The 27,557-nt window shown below is 46.2% G+C and overlaps 1 protein-coding gene across 3 annotated transcripts in view; it reads left to right on the top strand.

The window, feature by feature from the left end:
- ACSS2 (acyl-CoA synthetase short chain family member 2) overlaps positions 1 to 27,557 on the top strand; it is an 82,170-nt gene that overhangs the window by 849 nt on the left and 53,764 nt on the right. For all 3 annotated transcript variants that reach the window (XM_044297150.1, XM_044297151.1, XM_044297149.1), the window contains 6 exons: positions 4,751 to 4,946; positions 17,508 to 17,599; positions 24,371 to 24,474; positions 25,354 to 25,426; positions 25,530 to 25,605; positions 26,454 to 26,565. In XM_044297150.1, coding sequence (XP_044153085.1) covers positions 4,751 to 4,946; positions 17,508 to 17,599; positions 24,371 to 24,474; positions 25,354 to 25,426; positions 25,530 to 25,605; positions 26,454 to 26,565 — 653 coding nt within the window. The remainder of the gene's footprint in view (positions 1 to 4,750; positions 4,947 to 17,507; positions 17,600 to 24,370; positions 24,475 to 25,353; positions 25,427 to 25,529; positions 25,606 to 26,453; positions 26,566 to 27,557) is intronic.

Below are 27,557 nucleotides of genomic sequence, written 5' to 3'. Positions count from 1 at the left end.
TTTATTAATAATATTGAAGGTTTTAGTGTTAAAACCAAAACCGGTTTAGATCGCTTCTGCCCATAGGAGTCTATAGTCTGGGACTATCCAGCCTTTATGTATAATTCATACAGAGTCGAGTTTGTCACTTGACCATTTTGCCCAGCCTTGTTTGTGCATTATGCCGGCTGATGAAATGAATCCTATGTGTTCTTATATTATATAGACCCCAGACTCTGCTGAACCCGCAAACTCCGCTCAGCTGAACACACGCACGCATAGTTCATACATCTATGTGTTAATGTCTCTCCTGTCTGCAGACATCTTGAGGCTTTCACCTATTATGTATAAAATTGCTACTCTCTTGAATCAGTGTTTTCCCTTAAACCTTGACATGGGCTCCTCAGAAGACAGCAGCCGCAAGTGCCGTCACTTTTACAAAGTGATTTCAGTTTGCCTATAGACGAGCGGCACGGGGGACAGATAAAGCACTCCATTATTTTTGACCGTAAAATAGCTTGTAGAATAGAATTGATTGCCAGCTCCTCTGCCAAGTTTTCATTTAGGTGTGAAAGACAGTAGAGAATCAGATATGGATCCCTCAGACAATCCTTCGCGACTCTTGGTCAGAGCTCATGTAAACGCACACATCCTCCACCTCCAGCCATGATACCAGAGGAGCCGTCCCCTCTCTTAGTAACTACTTGCATTCCCCATGTACTAACAATTCTGCAGCATCTATTCTTAGGACTGTATTTTGTGCCATTCCTTTGATATTTCTATTAGAAGTTAATGAATGAATTGCCAGCAGTTTGCAGTAAAGATACAGATGGGTGTTACAGTTGGGGGTGTGTCCCTGCACAGTCTGACGCACCCGCTACTTGTAACACCTTTACTGCAGACTGCTGGCAGTTTATAACCTTCCAGCAGGAATAATAGAGGAATGGCACAACATAGAGCCAAAAGAATAGAGGCTCCAGGATTGTTATTACATGGGGACATGTCTGGAGAGGGGACAGGTTATCTTTAAAAGGGTTTCCCCTTGAATAAATTGTATCCCCTATCCATAGTATATGATCTCTGATGGACCGACCTCAGGGCCCTACAGAGAGTCCACTGTGTGAATGGAGCTGTGGTGTGGATGTGTGACCATCGCTCCATTCACTTCAGCACTCCACGTTCTCCATCAGTCCCATAAGGGCCCTTGCACACGGCCGTATACCCTCCAAGACATACGGTCCGTGAGCCCACGGTGCTATTGTCCTACAGTCATATGTCTCGTGGGCGACCCGGCGTGCACAGTAACCTATGATGCTGTGCTCTCCAGTGCGCACGATCAATGCCGCTCCGGGACGTATGGCCTGCTCACGGACCTTATGTTTCGGATGGCATACGGTCGTGTGCAAGGGCCCTAAAAGGTGAGTGGAGCAAGGGTCACACACATGCACACCACAGCTCCATTCACACTTTGGATTCAGAGGTCCCAGCGATCAGACCCCTGGTGATTATACGTTTATCACCAATAAATTTTAGCACTGAGTGCATAAGGCTACTTTCACACTGGCGTTTTGTCTTTCCATTTGTGAGATCCGTTCAGGGCTCTCACAAGTGGCCCAAAACGGATCAGTTTTGCCCTAATGCTTTCTGAATGGAAAAGGATCAGTTCAGAATGCATCAGTTTGCCTCCGATCCGTTTCCATTCCGCCAGCGTTTTGGTGTCGTCTGATGAAACTGAGCCAAACAGATCCGTCCTGACACACAATGTAAGTCAATGGGGATGGATCTGTTTTCTATGGCACAATCTGGCACAATAGAAAATGGATCCGTCCTCCATTGACTTTCAATGGTGTTCAAGATGGACCCGTCTTGGCTATGTTACAGATAGAACAAACGGATCCGTTCTGAACGGATGCAGACAGTTGTATTATCTGAACAGATCCATCACGGATCCGCACCAAACGCGAATGTGAAAGTAGGCTTAGCTGCAGATCTTATTTATCAATGTTTTACTGCAAATATCCGCAGCATCGGCAGTGTTTTATTACAAGGAGATGTAGCTCAGCACTTGCCATATTGCAACATGCGTATCCTTCAGGACTCCAGTTATTGATGCCAAAACACTGTCAGGCCGGGCCATTCATACTGCCTCCAGGTCAGACTGCAACAAATGTGCGTGTCATAAGACCTTGTCATAAAGGTGGAACCAGTTCAAGGGCATCTCAGCCGAAACAATTCAAGTGGGACTATGTCCAGACTAAAAGAGGACCAGTCATCTCTCCTGACACGTCTGTTGTAGCAACTGCTTGCATATGCTATGTAATAAAAATTCTGGAGCATCTATTCCTATGCCTGTGTTGTGCCATTCCTTTATTATTCCTACTAGAAATTAATTGCTAGTGGTTTACAATGACCTACCAGATGGGTGTTACCCGTTGCAGATGTGTTACACGTCCGCAATTTCGTTCCGCATTTTGCAGAATGGAATTGCAGACCCATTCACTTCTATAGGGCAGCACGATGTGCTGCCCGGACACGGAATTGCGGACACGCACTTCCGGGTCCGCACTTCCGTTCCGCAAAAAAATAGAACATGTCCTATTCTTGTCCGCAATTGTGGACAAAAACAGGCATATTCTATTAGTGTTGGCAAAATGCAGAATGCACATTGCCGCTTTCCGTGTTTTGTGGATCCGCAAAACACGTTGCGTACGTGTGAATGGAGCCTAACACTTACAGTACTGATGGAGTAATTTCAGATTGTGCAGGAACACCCCTCTGGACCTTCATTGCAAACTGCTAGCAATTCATTTATAACTTCTAGCAGGAATAAGAAAGGAATGGCACAACCTGGAGACATAAGAAATGATGCTCCAGAATTGTTATTACCAGGTCTCTATAATACTTACAAGGGGTTGTCTGTGTTTTTTCCCCCAGAAATCATGCCACTCTTGTCCATGTACCGTGCCCGAAATTGCAGCATATGGTTCTGGGTCGGACTGGCAAAAACATACAATCCCTTTAAAGAGGCGCTGTCCCCTCTCCTGTCATGTCTGCTTTAGTAACTACTTTCATCCCCCTGGTAATAACAATTCTGGAGCATCTATTCCTATGTCTCCAGGTTGTGCAATTCCTTTCTTATTCCTGCTACAAGTTATATATGAATTGCTAGCAGTTTGCAATGAAGGTCCAGAGGGGTTTCCCTGCACAGTCTGACACTGACAGTCCTGCTAATTTCAGATTGTGCAGGAACACCCATCTGGACCTTCATTGCAAATGGCTAGCAATTAATTTATAACTTGTAGCAGGAATAAGAAAGGAATGGCACAACCTGGAGACATAGTAATAGATGCTCCAGAATTGTTATTACCGGGGGATGAAAGCAGTTACTAAAGCAGACATGACAGGAGAGGGGACAGCGCCTCTTTAAAGGGATTGTATGTTTTTGCCCATCCGACCCAGAACCATATGCTGCAATTTCGTGCACGGTACATGGACAAGAGTGGCATGATTTCTGGGGGAAAAACCCAGACAACCCTTGTAAGTATTGTAGAGACCTCTACCCCATGACAGGACCTTGAAGATCAGTGGTCACCAGTAATGGGTACAGATTATCCATATTTTCCTTTTGGAGTCCCAGGATTATTTTCTTCAGCCTCATGTACCGTGCAGTCTTATTTAAATCCGCTTTCACTGGTGACTAGATATATGGCACCATTCATTGAAGAGAGAGCCCCTGGGAGTGTCCGCAGCCTTTATACATAACTGTGTCCTGCAGGCTTACAAACTGCAGTTTTGTACCCTATCCTAATCCAGGTACATATTCTGCTGTGTGTGAACAAGGTCTAAAGCTTAGGCCTCTTGCACATGGCTGATTATGGATCTAAGCTGTACAGATGTTTAGTATGGCTCTCGGAGCCCACTGCTCATACTGTGCAGCACTGCATCTTCTTCTTGATGGACAGGGCCAGGTTCCTGCGTAGTCAGATCATCTGACCCTGTCAATCAGGAAGAAGACGGAGTGGCTGGCAGAGGAAGCAGGAGGAGCGAGTGCACCTCGTGGCTTGGGCCTGCCCTCTGTGCACTTAACTGCTCATTTGCATATGGATTCTCCAGAATGAAGCAACTGATCACTAAGTGAAAGGTTATGATTGCAATAAGATGAGCTAGTCCTACAATGCATTGTGCCTGGTTTATCAGATAATTTCCAGGTGACAGACTCCCTTTAAAGGGGTTGTCCACCTTTTGAAACCCTTTTGCGCAGCTCCCTGTCAGACTTACCACCTCTTTGATATCCAGTTCTGGTTCCTTCGGTTGCATGTTTGTAAACTTCCGGAGTGGATGGGGCGTCACTTGTGCTTCTACAGCCAATGGCTATCCACAGTGGTGACATGTCCCCCAAGAGGCACAGAACCCAGTGAGATGCCACTTAGGGGACACATCACCGCTGTGGCCAGTCATTGGCTGCAGAGATGCACGTCACAGAAGTGGACAAGCAGGTGACTGGAGCACAGTGGACCGAAGGAGCCATAACCGAGTGACAGCGAGCAGGGAAGTATTCTTCTCAGGCTGGCAGAGGAAGGGGGTGCCCAAAAAGGGTTTTAAAGGTGGACAACCCCTTTAACGTTGTTATTTAGATATATTCGAGCAGTAGAAAATGGGTTTAAAAGTGACCATTTCTTTTTAAAATTTAAATTTAAATGGAAATACCCGTATTTAGTCTTTCAGATTTGCTGTCTGATTTTCAGCGTGCACTTTTTACTACTTTTTGCAGAGTTTTGGGGGGAAATTGCAGAAGATTTCTACTGGAGAGTGGCTCCTGCTCAGCCGCATTTGAAATACAACTTTGATGTCACTAAGGGAAAGATCTATATTCAATGGATGAAAGGAGCTGTCACCAATATATGTTACAACGTCCTTGATAGAAATGTCCATGAGAAGAAGCTGGGGGATAAAGTGGCCTTTTATTGGTAAGTTGTATTGTGGGGTGTGAGATATACCTGGGCTTTCAATGACCACTTCCTATTGAATAACAGCAAGCAGAGATCTTGAAAACTGCTAGGAATTGATTCAGTATGTTGGTAAAAAAAAAAAGCATTTATTTGCTGAAATCAGAATACTTTCTTTATAGCTGCGGCCAACAGGGCATCCAGACTGTCCTACACATAGAAGCTTGTAAGTCCTTGTCATTGATCTCTTTGATCTTCACTATCCTTTCACTGTAACCCCGCCTGCTCTAGAGTTGTTTTCTGTTCAAAAATATCCAAATTAAAGCCTGTGATTCAGTGCAACACAATAAATCATGAAAATCCTTTTTGCTGCCGTGTAGCAGTAGAATTCAATCTGCTGATCAGATACAGTATATCAGTCATCCTAATAGGGTTTGCTGGTAATTTATCATTTTATCATAATCCGTCAACAATCAGTGACAGAGTCTGCAGGCACCCAGCGGTAATGACCCTATGGAGATACATGTTCTCCAGAGCTCTGAAAGATATCAGCATAAATTGAATACTGTGGAAGATGGTAGCATGTTAATGAAGCTGCCATAGCCAAATTACACTCCTCTTCATTAAGAAATAACATTAGAAATAGCTCATTGGATTCACTTATATGTTTGTACCCAACATCTGTTTATTGTCATCAGAGGATGAATTCACTAGTGTGTTACCGGCCGAGATTACAAGATGGTGGTCTGGTACGCATGGGGTGAAAGCTTAGTTGTTACATCACTGCTTGCAAAATGAAATGCAGACAATTAAAGAGCTAAAATCATCTATGGAGACCTGAGAGTTGTTCTGGATATTGTAATCATTATCTGTACAGCACCAACGTATTCCAAAGTAACAAGCAAGTAAAATGATAGTTGTGTTATATGGTGACAGTCAAAAAGTATTTTTCGCTCTGTAAGACGGCCTATCTATAGCCAATTCTTCAATTCTTTCCATCCCTCTTCACACACCCTCTTGTTGCACTCTCTAAAACTAAGACAATGGTGGGGGAGATGAGAGAGCCGCCAGAAACAAGAGCAGCGCTCCGATGGATTTATTCCAGACTCAGCAGCACCAGCAGTTAGGTGAAGGATTTGCACACACTCTGCCGAAGCAAAGTGGCAGGAAATGGTTAATGAAGGCTATTTAGAAAGTTGCTTCACTTTGCATCTAGGCAAAGGTGTCCATAGCCTTTAAAGGCTGTTCCCATCACAGTAAGTTATTGTAGATCACTATGAGTTTATTGGCTAAATGGTGGGGACTGTTTCTTGAACTGGTATGTTAGCATTCTAGATTTATTGCAAACATTTCTGCAACTTAAGGCTACATGCATACGAATGTTGTTTGTTTCCTTGTCAGTTTTTTTCGCGGATAGGATGCGTACCTATTCATTTAAATGGGTCCTCAAAAATTGCAGACCATCAAAAATTGCTGTCCGCATCAGTATGTCCGTTCCGTAGCCCCGCAAAAAAATAGAATTCTTGTCCTATTGTCCGTTTTAGGCATTGTTACAATGGATCCACACCAAAAAAAAAGGATGGCATGTTTTTTTTTTGCGGACCCCAAAAACAAATACGGTCGTGTGCATGTAGCCTAAAACCCATTATATAAATATGCATAGGGTTTGTTTGTGCAGCATAAATTACCGAAAGAAACATTCAGATAAATGGGTGATTTGCACAAATCTCCACACAAATCTGCCACTTGGGAATATTCACTTATTGTCATGGGGATACCCGTGTAATTAGAATTTTTTTTTTTTTTTGTGCATGATGACAGCTAATATGGCTGCCATTAAATCTCCTACAAGGATTTGAATTCCAGTTGCCCTAGAGCCCTGAACAAAATTCTGTCTAGTCATGCAGTCAAGAAGTAGGTACCGTATGTTTTATATAAGAAATTGCTTCCGTGGTTTGCGGAGAATTTGGTCATGATTCTTCCATCACTTTTTCCCCATACCCATCCTTTCCCCCTCCTTCATTTCCCTTCTAAAAAAAACGACGGACGTCAGAAGGTTGACCAAATGACTTTGATATATTGCTCTATTTGCTTATATTGGGACCATCACCAGAGACGTGTCATAAATAATACTGATCAATATTACTGCTCTTATTAAAATGTATGTTATTCTTTCTTATGTCAACCTTAAATACAAACATTTCAAAATATAAGAAATTGCTTGACAGAAAAGGACCACTAAGTGAAGGTTTTCCTTTTGTAAATGTGTTGTCCTTCCTCTGCCTCATATTTAAATGAACAAGCAGCCATTGATTAAAAGCCTCTAAACGGAACCTGCCAGGTGAATTCTTCTGCTGCCACTGAGCAGGATTTGATAGAGGAAGAGAAGCTGAGATCTGGGATGTATAGGTGTATATGATTTGGAGTAAACTAAAAGTCAGAAGTAGAGTAAATCCTTAAAGGGAATGTGTCATCAGAAAATGACCTGCTGTTTAAATCACTTTTTTATGTTTAACATATTTTTTATTTTATTTATGTTTTTAATTTTCCATTTCACTTTTTATATTTAAACTAAAACAAAAAATCCTGCAGTTTTTGCACTGGCCACTGTGTCTAATAATTGGAGCCACTTCTTGGTTTGCACAGATCACTGACTGCAGTTTATATATCATTTTAAACCTGCCTATAATGATATCACCTCTGTGTATAGATAAGACAGGATCCTCCATTAACAATAGGTGATGTTCAAAGCTCCTCTATTCTTCCCTAGTACAATGACCTCTGCACAGGTCACAGACCCTGCCTAGAAACTCTCCCATAGAAGTCATTGAGGTCCCCTCCTCACCATTGTGTCTATGGACCATGGGGCTGCTGTAAAGCAATTTTTTTAATGCTGTGTAAATGCTGTTAAGATGGTCGCCTCCATAATCATGTTCAGGAAATAAAATAATCTACAATCAGAAAATAAAAACAGATTAGAAAAAATGAGATGTGTTACTATCTGGTATTAACTGGCAGATAAAAATTTTGGGGACACATTTTCTTTAAAGGACTCCTGGAAGAGACCTTGAGAGTCCTGATTACACAACCCACATAGGATGGTGTTTACAGCCTTCTGTGTTTGTACACTGATAGTCATTGTGTGTGGGAGAGGTCAGGAGGACTCTCACTGTTATTGCTAGGAGTCCTGTCGGGATTTACTCTGCCTTTTCTCTGAAATCGTGTCATGTAAACCTGTATATGTATGTGTGATATATCACAGAGCTCAGCTTTTCTCCCTCTATCATTTTCTGCCATTAGATTGGGCAGCAGATGTCAGGAGGCAGGTTCCCTTCAAGCAGTGATGTGTTAGTGACTGGATTATACACAGAAGTCTGTTTTCTCTGCTGTGGTAGATATTTACATGACAACATTATGGTAAAATGTATGCCACAGGACTGTACACCTTGTACTTGAGTGAAAACCTGTAGTAGTAGTAGACATAATATACTATTGTGTATTCTCACAAGTGCAGTCCTGATCTTTTCAGGCAGAACAGGAGGAAATCACGTGATCTGTTTGCATAATACTTTTAGTGTTGGAAAAAGTATACATATGTTTTAAACATACACAAATGTACTGATGACTGATGGCGCTGTTATGTTTCATACCATTGCCCTGGGTGTTTTTTTTTTTATTTTATTTTATTTTTTTAACCTTTTATGTTTGTACTTAAACATATTTTTATAAATACATCTATAATTCCAGGAAGCAGGACTGCACCACTGTGAGCTCATGTCGCTTGTTTTGATTATTAGTTTATGTATATATTAACCCCTTCCCGACCAGCGCCGTAATAGTACAGCGCTGTGGGAAGCGCTGATCGAGTGGGTGCCGGAGCTGCGCCTGCCCGATCAGCTGCAGGGGAGTGGCTGTTCCCGTTAGCCGGACTCCTGCTGTATGCGCCGGCATCAGTGAATTAATGCCAGCGCATTAACCCCCACTATGCCGCGGTCAGGGCTGACCGCGGGTGTGTGGAGGGAGGGAGTTCGCTCCCCGTCCCCATCGGGTCCTCGCGCTGCAGTGATGGGCAACCGATGGCTGAGACGGCAGCCTGATGCCTTCTTTAGGCATCATGGCTGCCTTCCCTGTTAGCCTGTGAGATCCAGCCCCCTGGATCTCACATGCAGGCAGGCTGTAAGTGTATTACAGTGGTAATACACTTACAGCCAATGCATTACAATACAGAAGTATTGTAATGCATTGTACAGGGGATCAGATCCCCAAAAGTTGTGGGGGGGAAGTTTAAATAAAGTTTTGCATAATACAAAAAAAGCATTCTTTTCCCATAATTAGGTAATACATTTTTTTTTTAAATAAGGAAAAAAGAATACATATTATTAGGTATTGTTGTGTCCATATCGACCGGCTCTATAAAAATATCACATGATCCACCCTGTCAGGTAAATGCAGTAAAAAAACAAAAACAAAAAAACAATGCCAAAATGGTCATTTTTGGTCACCTTGCCTCACAAAAAATTTTAATTCCAAGTGATCAAAAAGTCTTGTGTACCGCAAAATGGTACCAATTAAACCGTCATCTCATCCCGCAAAAAATGAGACCCTACCTAAGGGCTCTTTCACACTTGCGTTCTTTTCTTCCGGCATAGAGTTCCATCGTCGGGGCTCTATGCCGGAAGAATCCTGATCAGTTTTATCCTAATGCATTCTGAATGGAGGGAAATCCGTTCAGGATGCATCAGGATGTCTTCAGTTCCGGACCGGAAAGTTTTTTGGCCGGAGAAAATACCGCAGCATGCTGCGCTTTTTGCTCTGGCCAAAAATCCTGAAGACTTGCCGCAAGGCCGGATCCGGAATGAATGCCCATTGAAAGGCATTGATCCGGATCCGGCCTTAAGCTAAACGTCGTTTCGGCGCATTGCCGGATCCGACGTTTAGCTTTTTTAGAGTGGTTACCATGGCTGCCGGGACGCTAAAGTCCTGGCAGCCATGGTAAAGTGTAGTGGGGAGCGGGGGAGCAGCATACTTACCGTCCGTGCGGCTCCCGGGGCGCTCCAGAGTGACGTCAGGGCGCCCCAAGCGCATGGATCACATGGCACGTCATCCATGCGCATGGGGCGCTCTGACGTCATTCTAGAGGGCCCCGGGAGCTGCACGGACTAAGTATAGCGCTCCCCGCTCCTATTATGGCAACCAGGACTTTAATAGTGTCCTGGCTGCCATAGTAACACTGAAAGCATTATGAAGACGGATCCGTCTTCAAATGCTTTCAGTACACTTGCGTTTTTCCGGATCCGGCGTGTAATTCCGGCAAGTGGAGTACATGCCGGATCCGGACAACGCAAGTGTGAAAGAGGCCTAAGACAATTGTCCCGTCCCCCCCCCAAAAAAAATAGGATAGTTAGAAAATGACAACACAAAAACAAGACTTCATTCTGTTCAAAAATGCATTTATAGTGTAAAACATAAAAAAATAATAATAGACATAGCGTCACGTCCGTTAAAAATATCACAGGAGATGCCCCTTCAGGTGAATACTATAAAAAAAATAAAAAGTATGCCAAAACAGGCATTTTTTTTTGTCACCTTGCCTTACAAAGTGTAATTCCAAGTGATCAAAAAGTCTTATGTGCCGCAAAATGGTAGCAATCAAACTGCCATCTCATCCCACAAGAAAAATGAATAAAAATAGGGCAGAAAATGCAACACAAAAACGAGATTTCACTTTGTTCAAAAATGCATTTACTGTGTAAAACTTAACAGAAATAAAAATAATATATATTGGATATCGCCGCATCCGTAACAACTTGCTCTATAAAAATATCACATTATATGCCCCCTCTGGTGTATACTCAAAAAAAAAAAAGTTTAAAGGGAACCTGTCACCGGGATTTTGGGTATAGAGCTGAGGCCATGGGTTGCTAGATGGCCGCTAGCACATCCACAATACCCAGTCCCCATAGCTCTGTGTGCCTTTATTGTGTATAAAAACCGATTTGATATATATGCAAATTAACCTGAGAGGAGTCCTGTCCCTGACTCATCTCACATACAGGACTCCTCTCAGGTTAATTTGCATATGTATCAAATCGGTTTTTTTACACAATAAAAGCACACAGAGCTATGGGGGCTGGATATTGCGGATGTGCTAGCGGCCATCTAGCAACCCATGGCCTCAGCTCTATACACAAAATCCCGGTGACAGGTTCCCTTTAAACTACGCCAAAATAGCCTTTTTTTCACCTTGCCTCACAAAAAGTGTAATACAAAGTGATCAAAAAGTCTTGTGCCCTAAAATGGTACCAATGAAAAGGTCACCTCCTCCCGCAAAAAACTAGACCCCACATAAGACAATCACTCAAAAAATAAAAGCCAATGGCGTCCATAAACCAATCCGTCAAAATCTGCGCTGCAAAAGCCATATGGCGCACCTTCCTTTCTGAGTCCTGCCATGTGTCCCCACAGCAGTTTACCACCATATATGGGGTGTTGCCGTATTCAGGAGAAAATAGGTAACACATTTTGGGTGATTTTTGGGGCTAAAGCAACATTTTATTGGAAGAAACAAAACTTTTCCTTTTTCGCAGCCAAGTGTTTTCAAATTATGTAAAACACTTAGGTCAAAGTGCTCAGTACCCCCCCTTAATATATTCTTTGAAGGGTATAGTTTCCAAAATAGGGTCTCTTTTTAGGGTTTCTACTGTAGGGGTAAGTCAGGGTCTCTTCTAGGGCTGCAGCTAACGATCATTTGAATAATCGATTAGTTGCCGATTAATTTCTTTGATTAATCAATTAATCGGGAAAAACGACAAAATTACAAAACAAAGCGGTTTATATGATTTTACTCGAAAAATTATGTTCAAAGGCCATATTAAAACAAATTGTGGATGGCACTGTTATGGGGAAATCTGTGGACGACACTATTATGGGGAGGATCTGTGTGTGGCGCTGTTATGGAGAGGGGGATCTGTGGGTGGCGCTGTTATGGAGAGGGGGATCTGTGGGTGGCGCTGTTATGGAGAGGGGGATATGTGCACTGTTATGGGGATAACAGTGCACAGATCCCTTTCCCCATAACAGTGCACAGATCCCCCCCCTCCCCATAGCAGTGCCATAGACAGATTTCCCCCTCCCCATAAGAGCCCCGGCCCTGCTGCTCACAGCAGACTAATCACTCACTGTATCTTTTATTTTACCTTACAATCGTGACGCTCCAGTAACAACAGGCAGAGCGGAGGGTGGCGTAACGTCACTTACTCACGTGACGCACTGCTCCGCCCACTTTATAAATGAAGGAGGTGGAGCAGGCGCGTCACATGAGTAAGTGACGTTACGCCGCCCTCCACTCTGCCTGTTAGTTGTTACTGGGGCGTCACAATTGTAAGGTAAAATAAAGATGCAGTGACTTAAAGTAAACCGCCCGCATAGCAACGAATTGGCGATTATTCGATAACTGGATTCGTCGACAACGATTTCAGTTATTGATTATTATCGATTACATCGATTAATCGCTGCAGCCCTAGTCTCTTCAAATACAAAATGGTCCCCAAAAACATTCTAGCAAAATCTGCCTCCAAAAACCAAATGGCGCTCCTTTTCCCTCTGACCACTGCCACATGCCCCGACAGCAGTTTACTACCACATATGGAGTATTTATGTAAACTGCAGAATCAGAGTAATATATATTGAGGTTTAGTTTGCTGTTGACCCTTGCTGTGTTGCAAGAAAAAATTGATTAACATAAAAAATCTGCATAAAAAATGACATTTTGAAATTTCGCCTCCATTTTCCTTCAATTCTTGTGGAACACCTAAAGGGCTAACAGTTTGTAAAATCAGTTTTGAATAATTTGAGGGGTGTAGTTTCTAAAATGAGGTCATTTATGGGTGGTTTCCATTATGTAAGACCCTCAAAATCCCTTTATATCTGAATTGGTGCTTAAAGTGGTTTTGGAAATTTTGTTAAAAATTGGAAAAACTGTTTCTAAACTGCTAAACCTTCCCCTAAAAAAATAAAAGTACATTTACAAAATAATGCCAACATAAAGAAGACATATGGGGAATGATGACTGATAACTATTTTATGAGGCAATACTATTGGTTTAAAAAGTAGGGAAATTTTAAAAAAATTTGGGTAAATTTGGGATTTTTTTTTTTTTAAATTAATTGACTCAAATTTACTACTGTTGTGAAGTACAATGTATCACGAGAAAACAGTCTCAGAATGGCCTGGATAAGTAAAAGCGTTCCAAAGTTAATACCACGTATAGTGACACATGTCAGATTTGCAAAAAATGGCCTGGGCAGGAAGGTGAAAACTGCCCTGGGGTAGAAAGGGTTAATGTATATAATTTTTATCTACATAACAAATAAACTAGCGATCAAAACAAGCAAATATAATAAATGACATGAGCTCACAGACTGGTGCAGAAGGAAAGAAGCCCCACCACCACAAAGTATAAGGCAAAGGGAAAGGTAGAAACTGCGTAAAGAGACGGGGCTTTACTCTTATTTGAGTGCTAGTTGTTGGAAGATATTATAACCTGTGACGGAGCAAGCAGAGAGTTAGAGGAACATGGGGAGCTGTGGATTTATGTAGAGTTTAGAATGTATTGAAGGGGTGAAAGAATTTTTGAAAAGGCTGTAGAGAGCATGTTGTAGTAGTCTAGGTGGAATATGATGAGGGCATTAACTGGCCTTATGGTTGACTTGGGCGTGTAAAATATATATACGGTATACAGTACAGACCAAAAGTTTGGACACACCTTCTCATTCAAAGAGTTTTCTTTATTTTCATGACTATGAAAATTGTAGATTCACACTGAAGGCATCAAAACTATGAATTAACACATGTGGAATTATATACCGTATTTTTCGCCGTATAAGACGCACCGGCCTATAAGACGCACCTAGGTTTTTGAGGAGGAAAATAAGAAAAAAAATATTTTGAACCAAAAGGTGCACTTTTGGTGGGTTTTGAACTAATTGTGGTCTGTGGGTGACGCACTGTTCTGGGGGATCTGTGGGTGACGCACTGTTCTGGGGGATCTGTGGGTGACGCACTGTTCTGGGGGATCTGTGGGTGACGCACTGTTCTGGGGGATCTGTGGGTGACGCACTGTTCTGGGGGATCTGTGGGTGACGCACTGTTCTGGGGGATCTGTGGGTGACGCACTGTTCTGGGGGATCTGTGGGTGACGCACTGTTCTGGGGGATCTGTGGGTGACGCACTGTTCTGGGGGATCTGTGGGTGACGCACTGTTCTGGGGGATCTGTGGGTGACACTTATGGGGGATCCTCTCTGGATGGCACTGTTATGAGGATGAGGATCTGTGTATGACAGTTATGGGGGGGATCTGTGGATTACACATATATAGCATCTTATGCTATGTGTCATCCACAGATCCCCTCCATAAGTGTCCCTGTAGTAGTGAATGACCCTCAATACAGGGGGTGGGGGTCGCATCTGCTTTAATAATGACAGCGGGGCCCGTGCAGTGACTATTCTACTACACGGGCCCCGCTTACTGTATAATCATATCTCTCTAATAGTTAATTGTTGTATGCATGTAATCGCATAATGAGCGCTAATGAGCGCTGTGTATTACCGTACTTAAAACTAGAAGCGCTCGCCGTTCGGAGCAGAGAGGAGGCAGGAGGCAGGCCGGGAGGACGGGCGCTTGCAACGTGAGTCATACGTGACGCGCCTGCGCCGCCTGCTTCATTCATAAGTGGGCGGTGCAGGCGCGTGACGTATGACTCACGCTGCAAGTGCCCGTCCTCCCGGCCTGCCTCCTGCCTCCTCTCTGCTCCGAACGGCGAGCGCTTCTAGTTTTAAGTACGGTAATACACAGCGCTCATTAGCGCTCATTATGCGATTACATGCATACAACAATTAACTATTAGAGAGATATGATTATACATTAAGCGGGGCCCGTGTAGTAGAATAGTCACTGCACGGGCCCCGCTGTCATTATTAATGCAGATGCCGCCCCCAGCCCCTCCTCCCTCACAGCTGATACACCCGCCGCACGGCATCGCGGCGGGTGTATCATTGAAAACTGGGCAAAATCAGCTACATTCGCCGTATAAGACGCACTGCTATTTCCCCCCCACTTTTGGGGGGAAAAAAGTGCGTCTTATACGGCGAAAAATACGGTACATAACAAAAAAGTTTGAAACAACTGAAAATGTCATATTCTAGGTTCTTCAAAGTAGCCACCTTTTGCTTTGATTACTGCTTTGCACACTCTTGGCATTCTCTTGATGAGCTTCAAGAGGTAGTCACCTGAAATGGTTTTCACTTCACAGGTGTGCCCTGTCAGGTTTAATGAGTAGGATTTCTTGCCTTATAAATGGGGTTGGGACCATCAGTTGTGTTGTGGAGAAGTCAGGTGGATACACAGCTGATAGTCCTACTGAATAGACTGTTAGAATTTGTATTATGGCAAGAAAAAAGCAGCTAAGTAAATAAAAACGAGTGGCCATCATTACTTTAAGAAATGAAGGTCAGTCAGTCTGAAAAATTGGGAAAACTTTGAAAGTGTCCCCAAGTGCAGTCACAACAACCACTACAAAGAAACTGGCTCACATGCGGACCGCCCTCTGCTGCGGAGGATAAGTCACCAGCCTCAGAAATCGCAGGTTAACAGCAGCTCAGATTAGAGACCAGGTCAATGCCACACAGAGTTCTAGCAGCAGACACATCTCTAGAACTGTTAAGAGGAGACTGTGTGAATCAGGCCTTCATGGTAGAATATCTGCTAGGAAACCACTGCTAAGGACAGGCAACAAGCAGAAGAGACTTGTTTGGGCTAAAGAACACAAGGAATGGACATTAGACCAGTGGAAATCTGTGCTTTGGTCTGAGGAGTCCAAATTTGAGATCTTTGGTTCCAACCACTGTGTCTTTGTGCGACGCAGAAAAGGTGAACGGGTGGACTCTACTTGCCTAGTTCCCACTGTGAAGCATGGAGGAGGAGGTGTGATGTGTGGGGGTGCTTTGCTGGTGACACTGTTGGGGATTTATTCAAAATTGAAGGCATACTGAACCAGCATGGCTACCACAGCATCTTGCAGCGGCATGCTATTCCATCCGGTTTGCGTTTAGTTGGACCATCATTTATTTTTCAACAGGACAATGACCCCAAACACACCTCCAGGCTGTGTAAGGGCTATTTGACCATGAAGGAGAGTAATGGGGTGCTGCGCCAGATGACCTGGCCTCCACAGTCACCGGACCTGAACCCAATCGAGATGGTTTGGGGTGAGCTGGACCACAGAGTGAAGGCAAAAGGGCCAACAAGTGCATCTCTGGGAACTCCTTCAAGACTGTTGGAAGACCATTTCAGATGACTACCTCTTGAAGCTCATCAAGAGAATGCCAAGAGTGTGCAAAGCAGTAATCAAAGCAAAATGTGGCTACTTTCAAGAACCTAGAATATGACATATTTTCAGTTGTTTCACACTTTTTTGTTATGTATATAATTCCACATGTGTTAATTCATAGTTTTGATGCCTTCAGTGTGAATCTACAATTTTCATAGTCATGAAAATAAAGAAAACTCTTTGAATGAGAAGGTGTGTCTGTACTGTGTGTGTGTGTGTGTGTGTGTGTATATATATATGTGTTTTGTCATAATAATCTATATCTGAAGTGTTTTGTGACCAGAAAGGAACAAAATAAGTATCACACCTGGGTACCTTGGGTCAACTAGTGAAAATTATGGTGTCCACAAAGTCTGTTTCAAATGGAGTTGTCTTTTGCTGGATCTTTAGAGTCTGATTGTAGTAAGGCCCAATTATTGTCTCAGAACCTGACCTCTCTGGAGACTCTCCTCTGGGACATTGGTTCACACAGTTAAACAAACCTGAGTCTTGATTCAAATTCTTGCACACCTGTAGTAGTACTGTATAAATTGACTAGAGAGATGCATTAAAGGGGTTGTGTCACTTTAACAAATGGCATTTATCATGTAGAGTAAGTTACAAACCACTTGCTAAAATATTGCTATTAACCATATAGCTTCCTTCACTGGCTGGATTCCTTTTTCTATCTTATTATATGCTGCTTGTTTCCATGGTTACAACCATGCTGTAATCAAGCAGCGGCGGCAATGCTTGCACACTATGGGAAAAAGCACCAGCCTATGTGAGCTCCTATGGCCTCAGCCGGCAGAGAGGCCAGAACTTTTTCCTATAGTGTGCAAGCATGACCACCATTGCTGTATTGTAGGGTGGACGTAACCATGGAAACGAGCAGAGTATAATATGATAAAAAAAAAAAATCCAGCCAGTGAAGGAAGCAATATGGATAACAACAATACATTAGTAAATGCCTTGTATTAACTTTCTCTACATAATGCCACTTGCTGAAGTGACAAAAACCCATTAAAATATTCTGTCTAATGACAAGCTGTGATTGGAATTGCAGTAGGTAACAGACTGAGACTCGTGTCGCAATTTGATATAATAGATGGTCGGCGGCCACTTTAAGTTTATAGTTTCTTTTGTACAGTACTTGTTTGAGGGTACAGACCAGATTTGTCACTTTAAATATAAAATATCTTTCACTTTCTTCAAGGGAAGGAAATGAACCAGAAGACTCAACCTCCATCACTTATGTCGAACTCCTGAAGAAGGTGTGCCAGTTTGCCAATGTTTTACGTGACCAAGGTATTCAGCTAGTTTTTGTCATTTCTTTGTGCCAATCGGCAATACTTGCATAATGCTAATTTCTCGCCCATTTTCCTTGGGGGACACAGACCTTAGGGTATAGCTCAGCTCCCTAGGAGGCGTGACACTAAGTAAAACTGTTAAGCCCCTCCTCCATCAGCTATACCCTCAGCCTGGAGATAGAGGCTACCAGTTTTAGCTTAGTGTCCAAGGAGGCAAGACACTCCCTGCTACTGCAGGGCTGTTTTCTCCTTGTTATTTTTACTTTTCCTTCTAATTTTGTTATTTTATTTTTTCCTAGGGATACCAGAGACGCATTAGACCTCTCTGCTCTCCCGGGGTTGAGCTGCGCCAGTGCCAACTTATCTGCACTGCTGCCTCCCCCACAGAAGCAATAGGAGGATCTGGGCAGCAATGGCTCCCCTACATCCCGCCAGCTAGGGGGTCGCCCGCACGCCAAGCCCCTCTTCCAGCTTCCTGCCACTGCGGTGCCAGTGGCTGAAGGGGCGACCCTGCTGGAAAGGACTGAGGGTGAAGATGTCGGACGGTGAGATGGCTATTCCAGCCCATACCCTGTCCCTATCTGCAGCATCTACCCCTCTGGGTAAGGGGGGCACCCGTGGTCGCTCATTCTGAGCGCTCATCCGCTGACTAGACCATCCCTACATCACCAGGGCTCCAGCAGACCCTCCCCAGCTCCCCTCAGGTATCCAAGGCTTGGGACAATGCAGCACAGCAGCATCCTCAGCACCCCCACGCCGTTCCCCCCACGCTGCTATCTTTCTCTCCCCCCCCCTCCCCCTCACTCGGGGGCTGACTCAATTTTTCTTTTCTCCCTCTCTCCCTTCCCGCCGCCGCCCGCTCCGAGAACGGGGGGCGGGGCTTATGCCCGACATGGGCAGATCGGGCTCGGCGGGGCAAGGGACATGGTGGCAGAAGGGTCACCCACCTGGGCAAATCGCCGCACTCTAGGGGCCTGCGGGCCCTTTATTTTCTGGCATCTGGCTTTTCTTAGCCCTGAGAGCGTTTTCGGCAGCAGGGGGCGTGGCTTACGCGCGCACACGTCATTTTGGGGGCGGAGCTAAGTTCTCCTTCACAGGAGACATTTCAAGCGCTGGAGGGGGCGGAGCTTGTTCCCCGCGCTTTCTGCTGAGGTTTCCCGCGCTTCCTCACTCCTGACAGGAAGCTGGGACACGGTGGGGGACTCTAAACTCCTGTGTACATCGCTCGGCTTCTGTGGGCGCTATCTGCTGCATCTGCTGCTCTCTGCTTTTCACTGCTTCTCTGCTGCTGCTGATCTGGACCATCTCTACTCCTGACGTTCTTCTGAGGCACTGGTAGGACAGTTAACCCTCTCCTAACCCTCCTGGTCATAGCTGCTATAACCCTTTGTGGTCTCTATATTAGAGTACGACCACATTTCAGCATGTCAGATCCCACGGGTGCCCCCAAACCCTGGTACCATGCCTGTACCGCCTGTAGGGAACCTTTTCCGCGTGGGCAATCTGAGCCGCATTGCCTTGCATATCAGGCCCCGGTGCAGGGCCCGCTTCCCGCTGCACCCCCCGGTGCCTCTGGACCCCCTGACTGGGCTAAGTCTCTGTCTCAGGCAGTGGAAAGCCTTACACACGTAGTGGGCCGTCTCGTGGATAGACCGCCTCTCCCGCAGGCTGCCACAATCCCTGTCGCACCCGCTGGGACTACCGTTTCTGCCGCCCCCACTGGTTCCCTGCCTCCCAGCGAATCTTCCAGGGCCCGGCATACTCAGAAACGTTCAAGGGTTGAGCGCACATCTTCCTCAGATGCTTCGCTCTCTCCGCCATGCGTGCGAGCTCAGTCAAGTCTATCCTCTCAAAAGGATACGCCTTCTGAGGGAGAACTGGCGGATTCGGACGTGGACATGGACTCAGAGCTTCCGTCCAAATTGGCGTCCGCGGTGGGGCATCTTATCACTAGCATCCGTGATACCTTTAAGCTACACGATGACCCCCCCCAGCTTTGAACAGGCCGGCGTGTCCTTTCTCCGTCCCAGACAGGCCTCCAAGGTTTTTCCCATACACGCTGATTTTTCTTCTGTGGTATCCAAGGCTTGGACTCGGCCTAACGTCCGCTTTATTACACCCAAAAAGCTGGACATTTGTTATCCCTTTCCAGTGGATACTGTGACCACGTGGACATCCCCGCCTAAGGTTGATCCTCCCGTGGCTCGCCTGTCCAAAAGCACTACTATTCCTGTACAGGACGGATCTTCCCTCCAGTCTGTTGAGGACCGTCGTACGGAATCCCTCTCCAAGGCCATATTTACTGCCTCTGGTTCGGCCCTTAGACCGGTCTTTGCCTCCGCCTGGGTTGGTAAAGCGGTCTCTGAATGGGGTTTGCAACTGGAACAGGAGTTAGGGTCGGACGTCCCTGTTCAGGACCTCCGTTCCTTAGCCCAACTAATTGTTCAGGCCGGAAAATTTGTCTGTGAGGCCTCCCTTGATGCGGGTGCCCTCATTGCCCGTTCCTCTGCCCTGGCAGTTTCTGTCAGGAGGGAACTCTGGCTGAAGGTTTGGGCGGCGGACGCCGCTTCCAAACGCTCTTTGGCCGGCCTACCATTCACGGGTTCCCGCTTGTTCGGGACCCGTCTGGACGAACTTATATCAGAGGCCACGGGTGGGAAGAGTACTCACCTTCCCCAGTCCAGGCCAAAGGGCGTCCCCCGTGGTCGCGCTGGTTCGTCCCGTTTTCGGTCCTTTCGCAAGCCCACCGGGTCTAGACCCGCGGCCAGTTCTTCTTCCTCTGGCCCAGCCCAGGATAGACGCAAGAAGCCGTTTTTTCGGACGCAACCTACCTGGCGCAAGTCCCAGCCTGCACGGGCTCCCACAGGCCAGCAGCCCTCTGCCTGACGGTGCGCCCCCACCCACCCGGGTGGGGGGCCGCCTTCTCCTATTCAGGAACGTATGGCGGCCCCACATCTCAGACGCATGCGCGCTCGAGATTGTATCTTGCGGATAGAAAATCGAATTTGCGTCCATTCCGCCAGACCGTTTCTTCCGATCTCGTCCTCCGCGGGATCCCGTACGAGCGGCCGCCTTCGTCGCGGCCATTCGCTCTCTAATGGACAAGGGTGTCGTCGCCCCCGTGCCTCCGACAGAAAGGTTCAGGGGGTTCTACTCGAACCTCTTTGTGGTTCCCAAGAAGGAAGGCTCAGTGCGACCGATCTTGGACCTAAAACGCCTGAACCGTTTTCTCCGACTGCAGAGATTCCGGATGGAGTCTCTCAGGTCCGCAGTGGCCTCCCTGGAAAGAGGGGATTTCATGGCCTCAATCGACATTCAGGATGCATACCTCCACGTTCCGGTTGCTCCATGTCATCACCGCTTCCTGCACTTCGCGGTGGGGGACGATCACTTCCAATTCGTCGCCCTTCCCTTTGGTCTGGCGACGGCTCCTCGAGTGTTCACCAAGGTCCTGGCCCCTGTCTTGGCCCTACTACGTTCAAGAAGTGTTTTTCTTCTCCCATACTTGGACGACATCCTGTCAGGCATCCGGCAGTGTGGAACTCACTCTGGAGACCCTGACGCGGTTCGGTTGGATTATCAACCACCCCAAGTCTTCCCTTACCCCCTCCAGACGGCTGATCTTCCTGGGGATGCTCCTGGATACAGAGTTGGCGGAGGTCCGCCTCCCGTCGGACAAGCGTCTGGCCCTTCGCGGGTCGGTTCGCAGTCTCCTCCGTCATCACCGCCCTTCCCTCAGATCCAGCATGCGGTTGTTGGGAAAGATGGTTGCCTGTTTCGAAGCGGTGCCGTTCGCACAATTCCGATCCCGCACCTTTCAGAGGGCAATTCTGTCGGCCTGGGACAAATCACCGAGGAGTCTGGACAGGATCTTTCTTCTGCCTCCCCTGGCTCGGGCTTCCCTCAGCTGGTGGTTGCATATCCCTCTAAGGGGGAAGTCCTTCCTTCCACTGAACTGGCTGGTGATTACCACCGATGCCAGCTTATGGGGGTGGGGGGGGGGGGGTTTCCCTCCCCGGTCCGTCCAGGGCGTTTGGTCTCTATCGGAGTCCAGACTTCCAATCAACATTCTGGAACTGAGGGCGATTCTTCTGTCCCTCAGACACTGGACCCATCTACTGAGGGGCCACCCTGTTCGGATCCAATCGGACAATGCCACGGCTGTGGCATACATAAACCATCAGGGAGGCACTCGCAGCGATGCAAGAGGTGACCCTCATTCTCCTCTGGGCGGAAACGCACGTGCCGGCCTTATCTGCGATTTACATCCCGGGGGTGGACAACTGGGCGGCGGATTTCCTCAGCCGGTCCACCATCGACCCGGGAGAATGGTCCCTGCACCCAGAGGTGTTCTAAGCCCTTTGTCTTCGCTGGGGTCGCCCCGACGTGGACCTCATGGCCTCAAAATTCAACCACAAGGTCCCCCTATACCTGGCCAGGGCACGGGACCCGAAGGCATACGGCGCCGACGCGCTCGTCCTTCCGTGGCGCAAATTCTCCCTTCTGTAAGTCTTTCCTCCTTTTCCCCTCCTGCCACGGGTTCTTCGGAGGATCGCGGCAGAGGGCGTTCCCGCGATTCTAATCGCCCCGGATTGGCCCCGCCGGTCTTGGTACGCCGGCCTAATGTTGCTGTTGGCAGACGCACCGTGGCCACTGCCCTCCAGGGAAGACCTTCTCTCTCAGGGACCGATCTTCCACGAGCATTTAGGCTCACTACGTTTGACGGCGTGGCTATTGAGACCGCCGTCTTAACGCGACGGGGTTTCTCCGCAGACGTAGTCCGCACCATGATCCGTTCTCGTAAGCCCGTATCCTCTAGGATCTACTATCGGGTTTGGAGGTCCTATCTGGGGTTCTGTGAGTCCCAGAGCATCCCACCTCTCCGGTTTTCTCTTCCCACAATCCTGTCCTTCCTCCAGTCGGGTCTGGACCTGGGGCTGAGCCTCAGTTCTCTGAAGGGTCAGATTTCGGCGCTGTCTATTCTTCTCCAGCGTCCCCTGGCCCCTCTAGGGCCAATTAAGACCTTCTTACAAGGGGTGGCTCACTCTGTTCCGCCGGACCGCCCTCCAGTTCCATCCTGGGACCTGAATGTGGTGCTCTCGGCGCTCCAATCAGCCCCCTTCGAGCCTTTACGGGAGGTCTCCCTTCGCCTTCTGTCCTGCAAGGTCATCTTTCTTGTGGCCATCACGTCTCTCCGACGGGTGTCTGAGTTAGCGGCTCTTTCTTGCTCCGAACCTTTCCTGATCTTCCACCAGGATAAGGTTGTGCTTCGGCCTGTCCCGACCATCCTGCCAAAGGTGGTCTCCGCCTTTCACATCAATGAGGACATCGTCCTTCCGTCGCTCTGTCCCTCTCCTTCCCACCCCAGAGAACGGGAACTGCACCGTCTGGATGTGGTCAGGGCGTTGAAGATTTACCTGGAGGTCACCGGATCCTTTCGGCGCACGGACTCCCTGTTTGATGTTCCGGAGGGTTCGCGCAAGGGTTTGGCGGTCTCCAAGGTGGCTATTGCCCGTTTCATTAAACTGGCGGTGTCTGAGGCTTATCGAGCCAAGGGCAGAGCTCCGCCTTTCGGCGTCACTGCTCATTCCACCAGAGCAGTCGGAGCTTCCTGGGCGCAGAGGCATCGGGCCTCGGCTGAACAGTTGTGCAAAGCAGCCACTTGGTCCTCTCTGCACACTTTCACAAAGTTCTATAGAGTGCATACGCATGCATCAGCGGATGCTGCTTTGGGCCGCCTGGTTTTGCAGGCAGCGGTTTCCTGATGCTCCGGTGGTGTTCCGCCTTGGGTTTGTGGTCCCTCCCTTCTTGGACTGAAAATGGGCGAGAAAAGGAGATTTTTGTATAACTTGCCAGTTAAATCTCTTTCTCGCTCTTCCTTGGGGGACACAGCACCCACCCTTCTGTGTTTGGTTACAGGGTTATGGTCTGGCGCCCCGTTGGGTTGCTGGCTGGTTGTTTCCGTTATTGGTTGTTATCCTTTCACTACTTGGACACGCAACGGGTAGCCTCTATCTCCAGGCTGAGGGTATAGCTGATGGAGGAGGGGCTTAACAGTTTTACTTAGTGTCACGCCTCCTAGGGAGCTGAGCTATACCCTAAGGTCTGTGTCCCCCAAGGAAGAGCGAGAAAGAGATTTAACTGGTAAGTTATACAAAAATCTCCTTATTGTGTATGTGTAATAAAATCATAAGTGTACCTGAAAAAAAAAAAAAAACATGGCATCAGTGGGGGTTGCCCTACAAGGTAATACCAAAATTTGCCTATGTCAAAACTGATGAAAGGTCCTCTTTAAAGAGCATCTGTCACCATGATCAGCCCTATAAATATTGCATATTGCCTGGTAGGGTTGTTGATGGTGAACAAAATGATCCCTCTCTTGCTGCAAGCAAATGTACTGTTGAAGCCTAATTATTACTTATTATTTATATGAATTGAGATGCTCGGAGCACCAAGGGGCTGGGCTTGCTCCTCGGAGCATCATTTCACCTCATCTCCCTCTTGGCCTGATATAAAAGGGGTTCAAGTGCAATATTTCAAGGCCAGGCATCTGAAGACTGACGATACATGCCCCTGTCTATCAGGCCAAGACGGGAAGTGGCAAGGGGGAAGATGAGTAAGTAGTAATTATTCCACAATGGTTCATTTATTTGCAGCAATGGAGGACTCATTTTGTTCACAATAATCAACCGTACCAGACATTATACCTGGTTTAACATGATAATTTTTATGCATCAATTATCCAATGAAACTAACATTGTTTTCTTAGGTGTTAAAAAAGGAGATTGTGTGTCCATTTATATGCCTATGGTGATAGAGCTAGTGGTGGCAATGCTGGCATGTGCCCGAATTGGAGCCATTCACTCTATAGTGGTAAGTTAATGTTTGACAAATACATTTTGTAATCCCAGTTGGAGTGAGGTTCTAGAGCATGGTATTGATCCCATAATTCACTAAGGGTGCATTCACTCTGGGGTGACAGTGTACATTTGATGAATGCACTGTAAACGCTCCCTCATATATAGCAAATGTATCCAGAGGCCAAAAGTCTCCTAGGCCAGTATATGGTATTGACTAAGCTATGTTATTCAGAGGCAACAGTAAAAATAACAAAGAAACATACTGTATATTTGCAGTAACATGGAAGCCTAGGTACGACCTGTGTCTACACAGTGGCATATGTCAGGAAATACAGAATACTAATGCATTGTGAAAGCACACTCATCAGTTCATGCAGAATTATAGTATTGTGCACAGTCTTACAGTAAATTGAATATATATTGGTGACCTATCCACAAAAGTCAGTGGCCTAACAAGAGGCTGCAGCACTCACCGGAGCTCTGCGGCCTCTTCAAACAGCAGATCGGGTGGGGGTACCAGGAGTTGGATCTCCACCGATCAGATATTGATGAGCTATCTTCAGGGTATGTCATCTATAATCTACTCCTGAATAAAACCTTTATTGAACTAAAGAGCAGATGAGCATGACAGGTTCTGTTGGGAAAAAAACCCTCTTTTGCATGCACTCCTTAAGGCTGTATCAGACAGCCCAATTCTGCCGGCGATTGCCAGGAGGGAGGCGTTCCCCGATGAACGCAGTATTGCACTGGCAGATCATTGCTAACAAGCATTCATACGAACCCTTGTTACTGATTGGCCCAACAATCGCCTGCTGTAATTACAGGCTTAACCCTCTAATAGGTAAGGCATTGTGTTTGTCAGTAAATATATCACTTTTTCTTTTCTATCTAGTTTGCTGGGTTTTCTGCTGAATCTCTGTGTGAGCGGATATTGGACTCTCACTGCTGTCTCCTTATTACAGCAGGTAGGCATGGTTCTTAAATGCTGGTGCATACAGTAGATCATTTTATAAATGATGAATACATTTTGTGATTTGCATAACCTATTGAATATGGTTTTCTTTGCAGATGGGTTTTTTCGTGGTGATAAATTGATTAACCTGAAACAGATTGCTGATGAGGCACTAAAGAAGTGTGAAGAAAAGTAAGCGGTGCAAAATTGAGCAGAAACATATGACTATACCAGCCTTTCATTGAATTGACGTAATCAAATTCCCCTTTTCCTTCTATATTTTTAAAGGGGATGTTTTACAGCAACCGTTTTCCATATGCTTTAGTATGAATTATGAGCTAGAATATCTTTGGTCATTAAAGGGGATATTCCAGAATGAATGGACTTGCAGTTTAGCATGTGCACTGTTTATCTAGTCATAGTCTATGGGAATGCCGGAGAAAGCAGAGTACAGTGCTCGTCTATCTCAGGCAGTCCAGCAATTTGAATGGAGCTGCATGGTAACGGACATGCTCGACTGCTGCTACATTCAATCCAGGGACAGGGGACCACCACTGATCAAACGCTGATAACTTATCCTGGGGCTAGGTGATGTGTGTGCTTTCTTGGACAAACCCTTAAGGGTACCGGCACACTGGTGAGGGTGTACACACGCAGAAAATCCACATAAATTTCCATTCGTTTCTGCACCCAAGCCGCACCAAAGAAACACAATTCCTAATTGCAGTTTTTGATGCGAATTTGATGGGGTTTTGCTGGAGATCTCACCTTTCATTTGAAAAGGGTGAAATCTGCAGATAAAACCGCAAACATAATTGACATCCTGCAGTTTTGGAAATCCATGACAGGTCAATTTCCACACATAAAAAGATTTGTTTAACTCTCGTGCACTTTGCTGGCGCACTGTACTACCTTGCGTTTCTTCTGCACGGGAATCCGTGCGTATTCCTCAACTTGTGCAGATATCTTAATGTGCTTGTTGTAAGGTGCTTTCATGAGTTTTAGATAAAATATAATCTATGACTGGTGCTTCTTTGCAGGAACTACTTCCTGAGGAAGTGCATAGTGCTTAAACATTTGGGGAGAGATGATATCTGTGATGGAACAAGCAAATCCTCACCTCCATGCAAGAGACTTTGCCAAAATGTACAGGTAAACCCATGGAGACAAATCTAGTATCCTGGCATGCATTTCAATGGACTCTGTGTGAAACATGCACCTGGTGAGGCCTTTTAAGGCTGCCTGACTTATGTTGGAATGACAACAAACCTTTCGAGTTGATTAGAAGTATGACCTGGATAAGGCAGTCCTGGAGCAGAATTTTAATGAGCCTCTAGGAGTAACAAGGGCGTTGCTGTTACACCTAGAGGTTCAGTATTCTCTGCAATTGCTGTGTCCTCTGCGCTTTTATTGACCGGGTCAGGCATGATGACTTTTTGGTTAGGTCTACACGACAACATTTGTCGCGCAACATTTTGTTGCACCAATGTTGCGCAACAATTTTTATAATGGCAGTCTATGGTGTCGCGATCTCGAATGGATTTTCTCTGACTGTCGCGTCGCAGTGCGACACCATAGACTGCCATTATAAAAATTGTCTCGCAACATTGGTGCAACAAAATGTTGCGCGGAAATGTTGTGTAGACCTAGCCAAAAAGTCGCATGTTGCAGTGCGTCACAGACTGCCATTATAAAAATTGTCGTGCGACATTGGTGCAGTGTAGTTGTGCCCTATCTGTCGCGCGACTTATTGTCGTCGTGTAAACCTAGCCTTTCACTGCCTGGTCTTGTCAATCAAAGTGCAGAGGGTGCTGTGGTTTCAGAGCCTCTAGGTGTAACGGCAACGCCCCGTTGCTCCCATAGGCTCATTTGCATATATTTAAACATAATGTTTCTTAGAAATGTGGGAACATTTGAACATTGGACCAACACAGATGACTTCACCTGCTAAGCGCACATGTAACAGGTCAGCCACTGTCATGGGTACAAAGCTGATGACAGATGCCCTTTAAGGCTGGGGCTGCATGGTGAATTTGTCTGTGACACACATTGTGCAACCAAAGATCACAGTGTACCACAGCCTGCATTGTAACTAATGAAAGCAAATGGGGCTGCTTTGTGAACCCCAAATGGCTGCAGATGGG

The sequence above is a fragment of the Bufo gargarizans genome, chromosome 6 (genome assembly GCF_014858855.1).
Source record: "Bufo gargarizans isolate SCDJY-AF-19 chromosome 6, ASM1485885v1, whole genome shotgun sequence".
NCBI classification, from domain to species: domain Eukaryota; kingdom Metazoa; phylum Chordata; class Amphibia; order Anura; family Bufonidae; genus Bufo; species Bufo gargarizans.
This window is presented reverse-complemented; position numbering and strand designations above follow the sequence as displayed.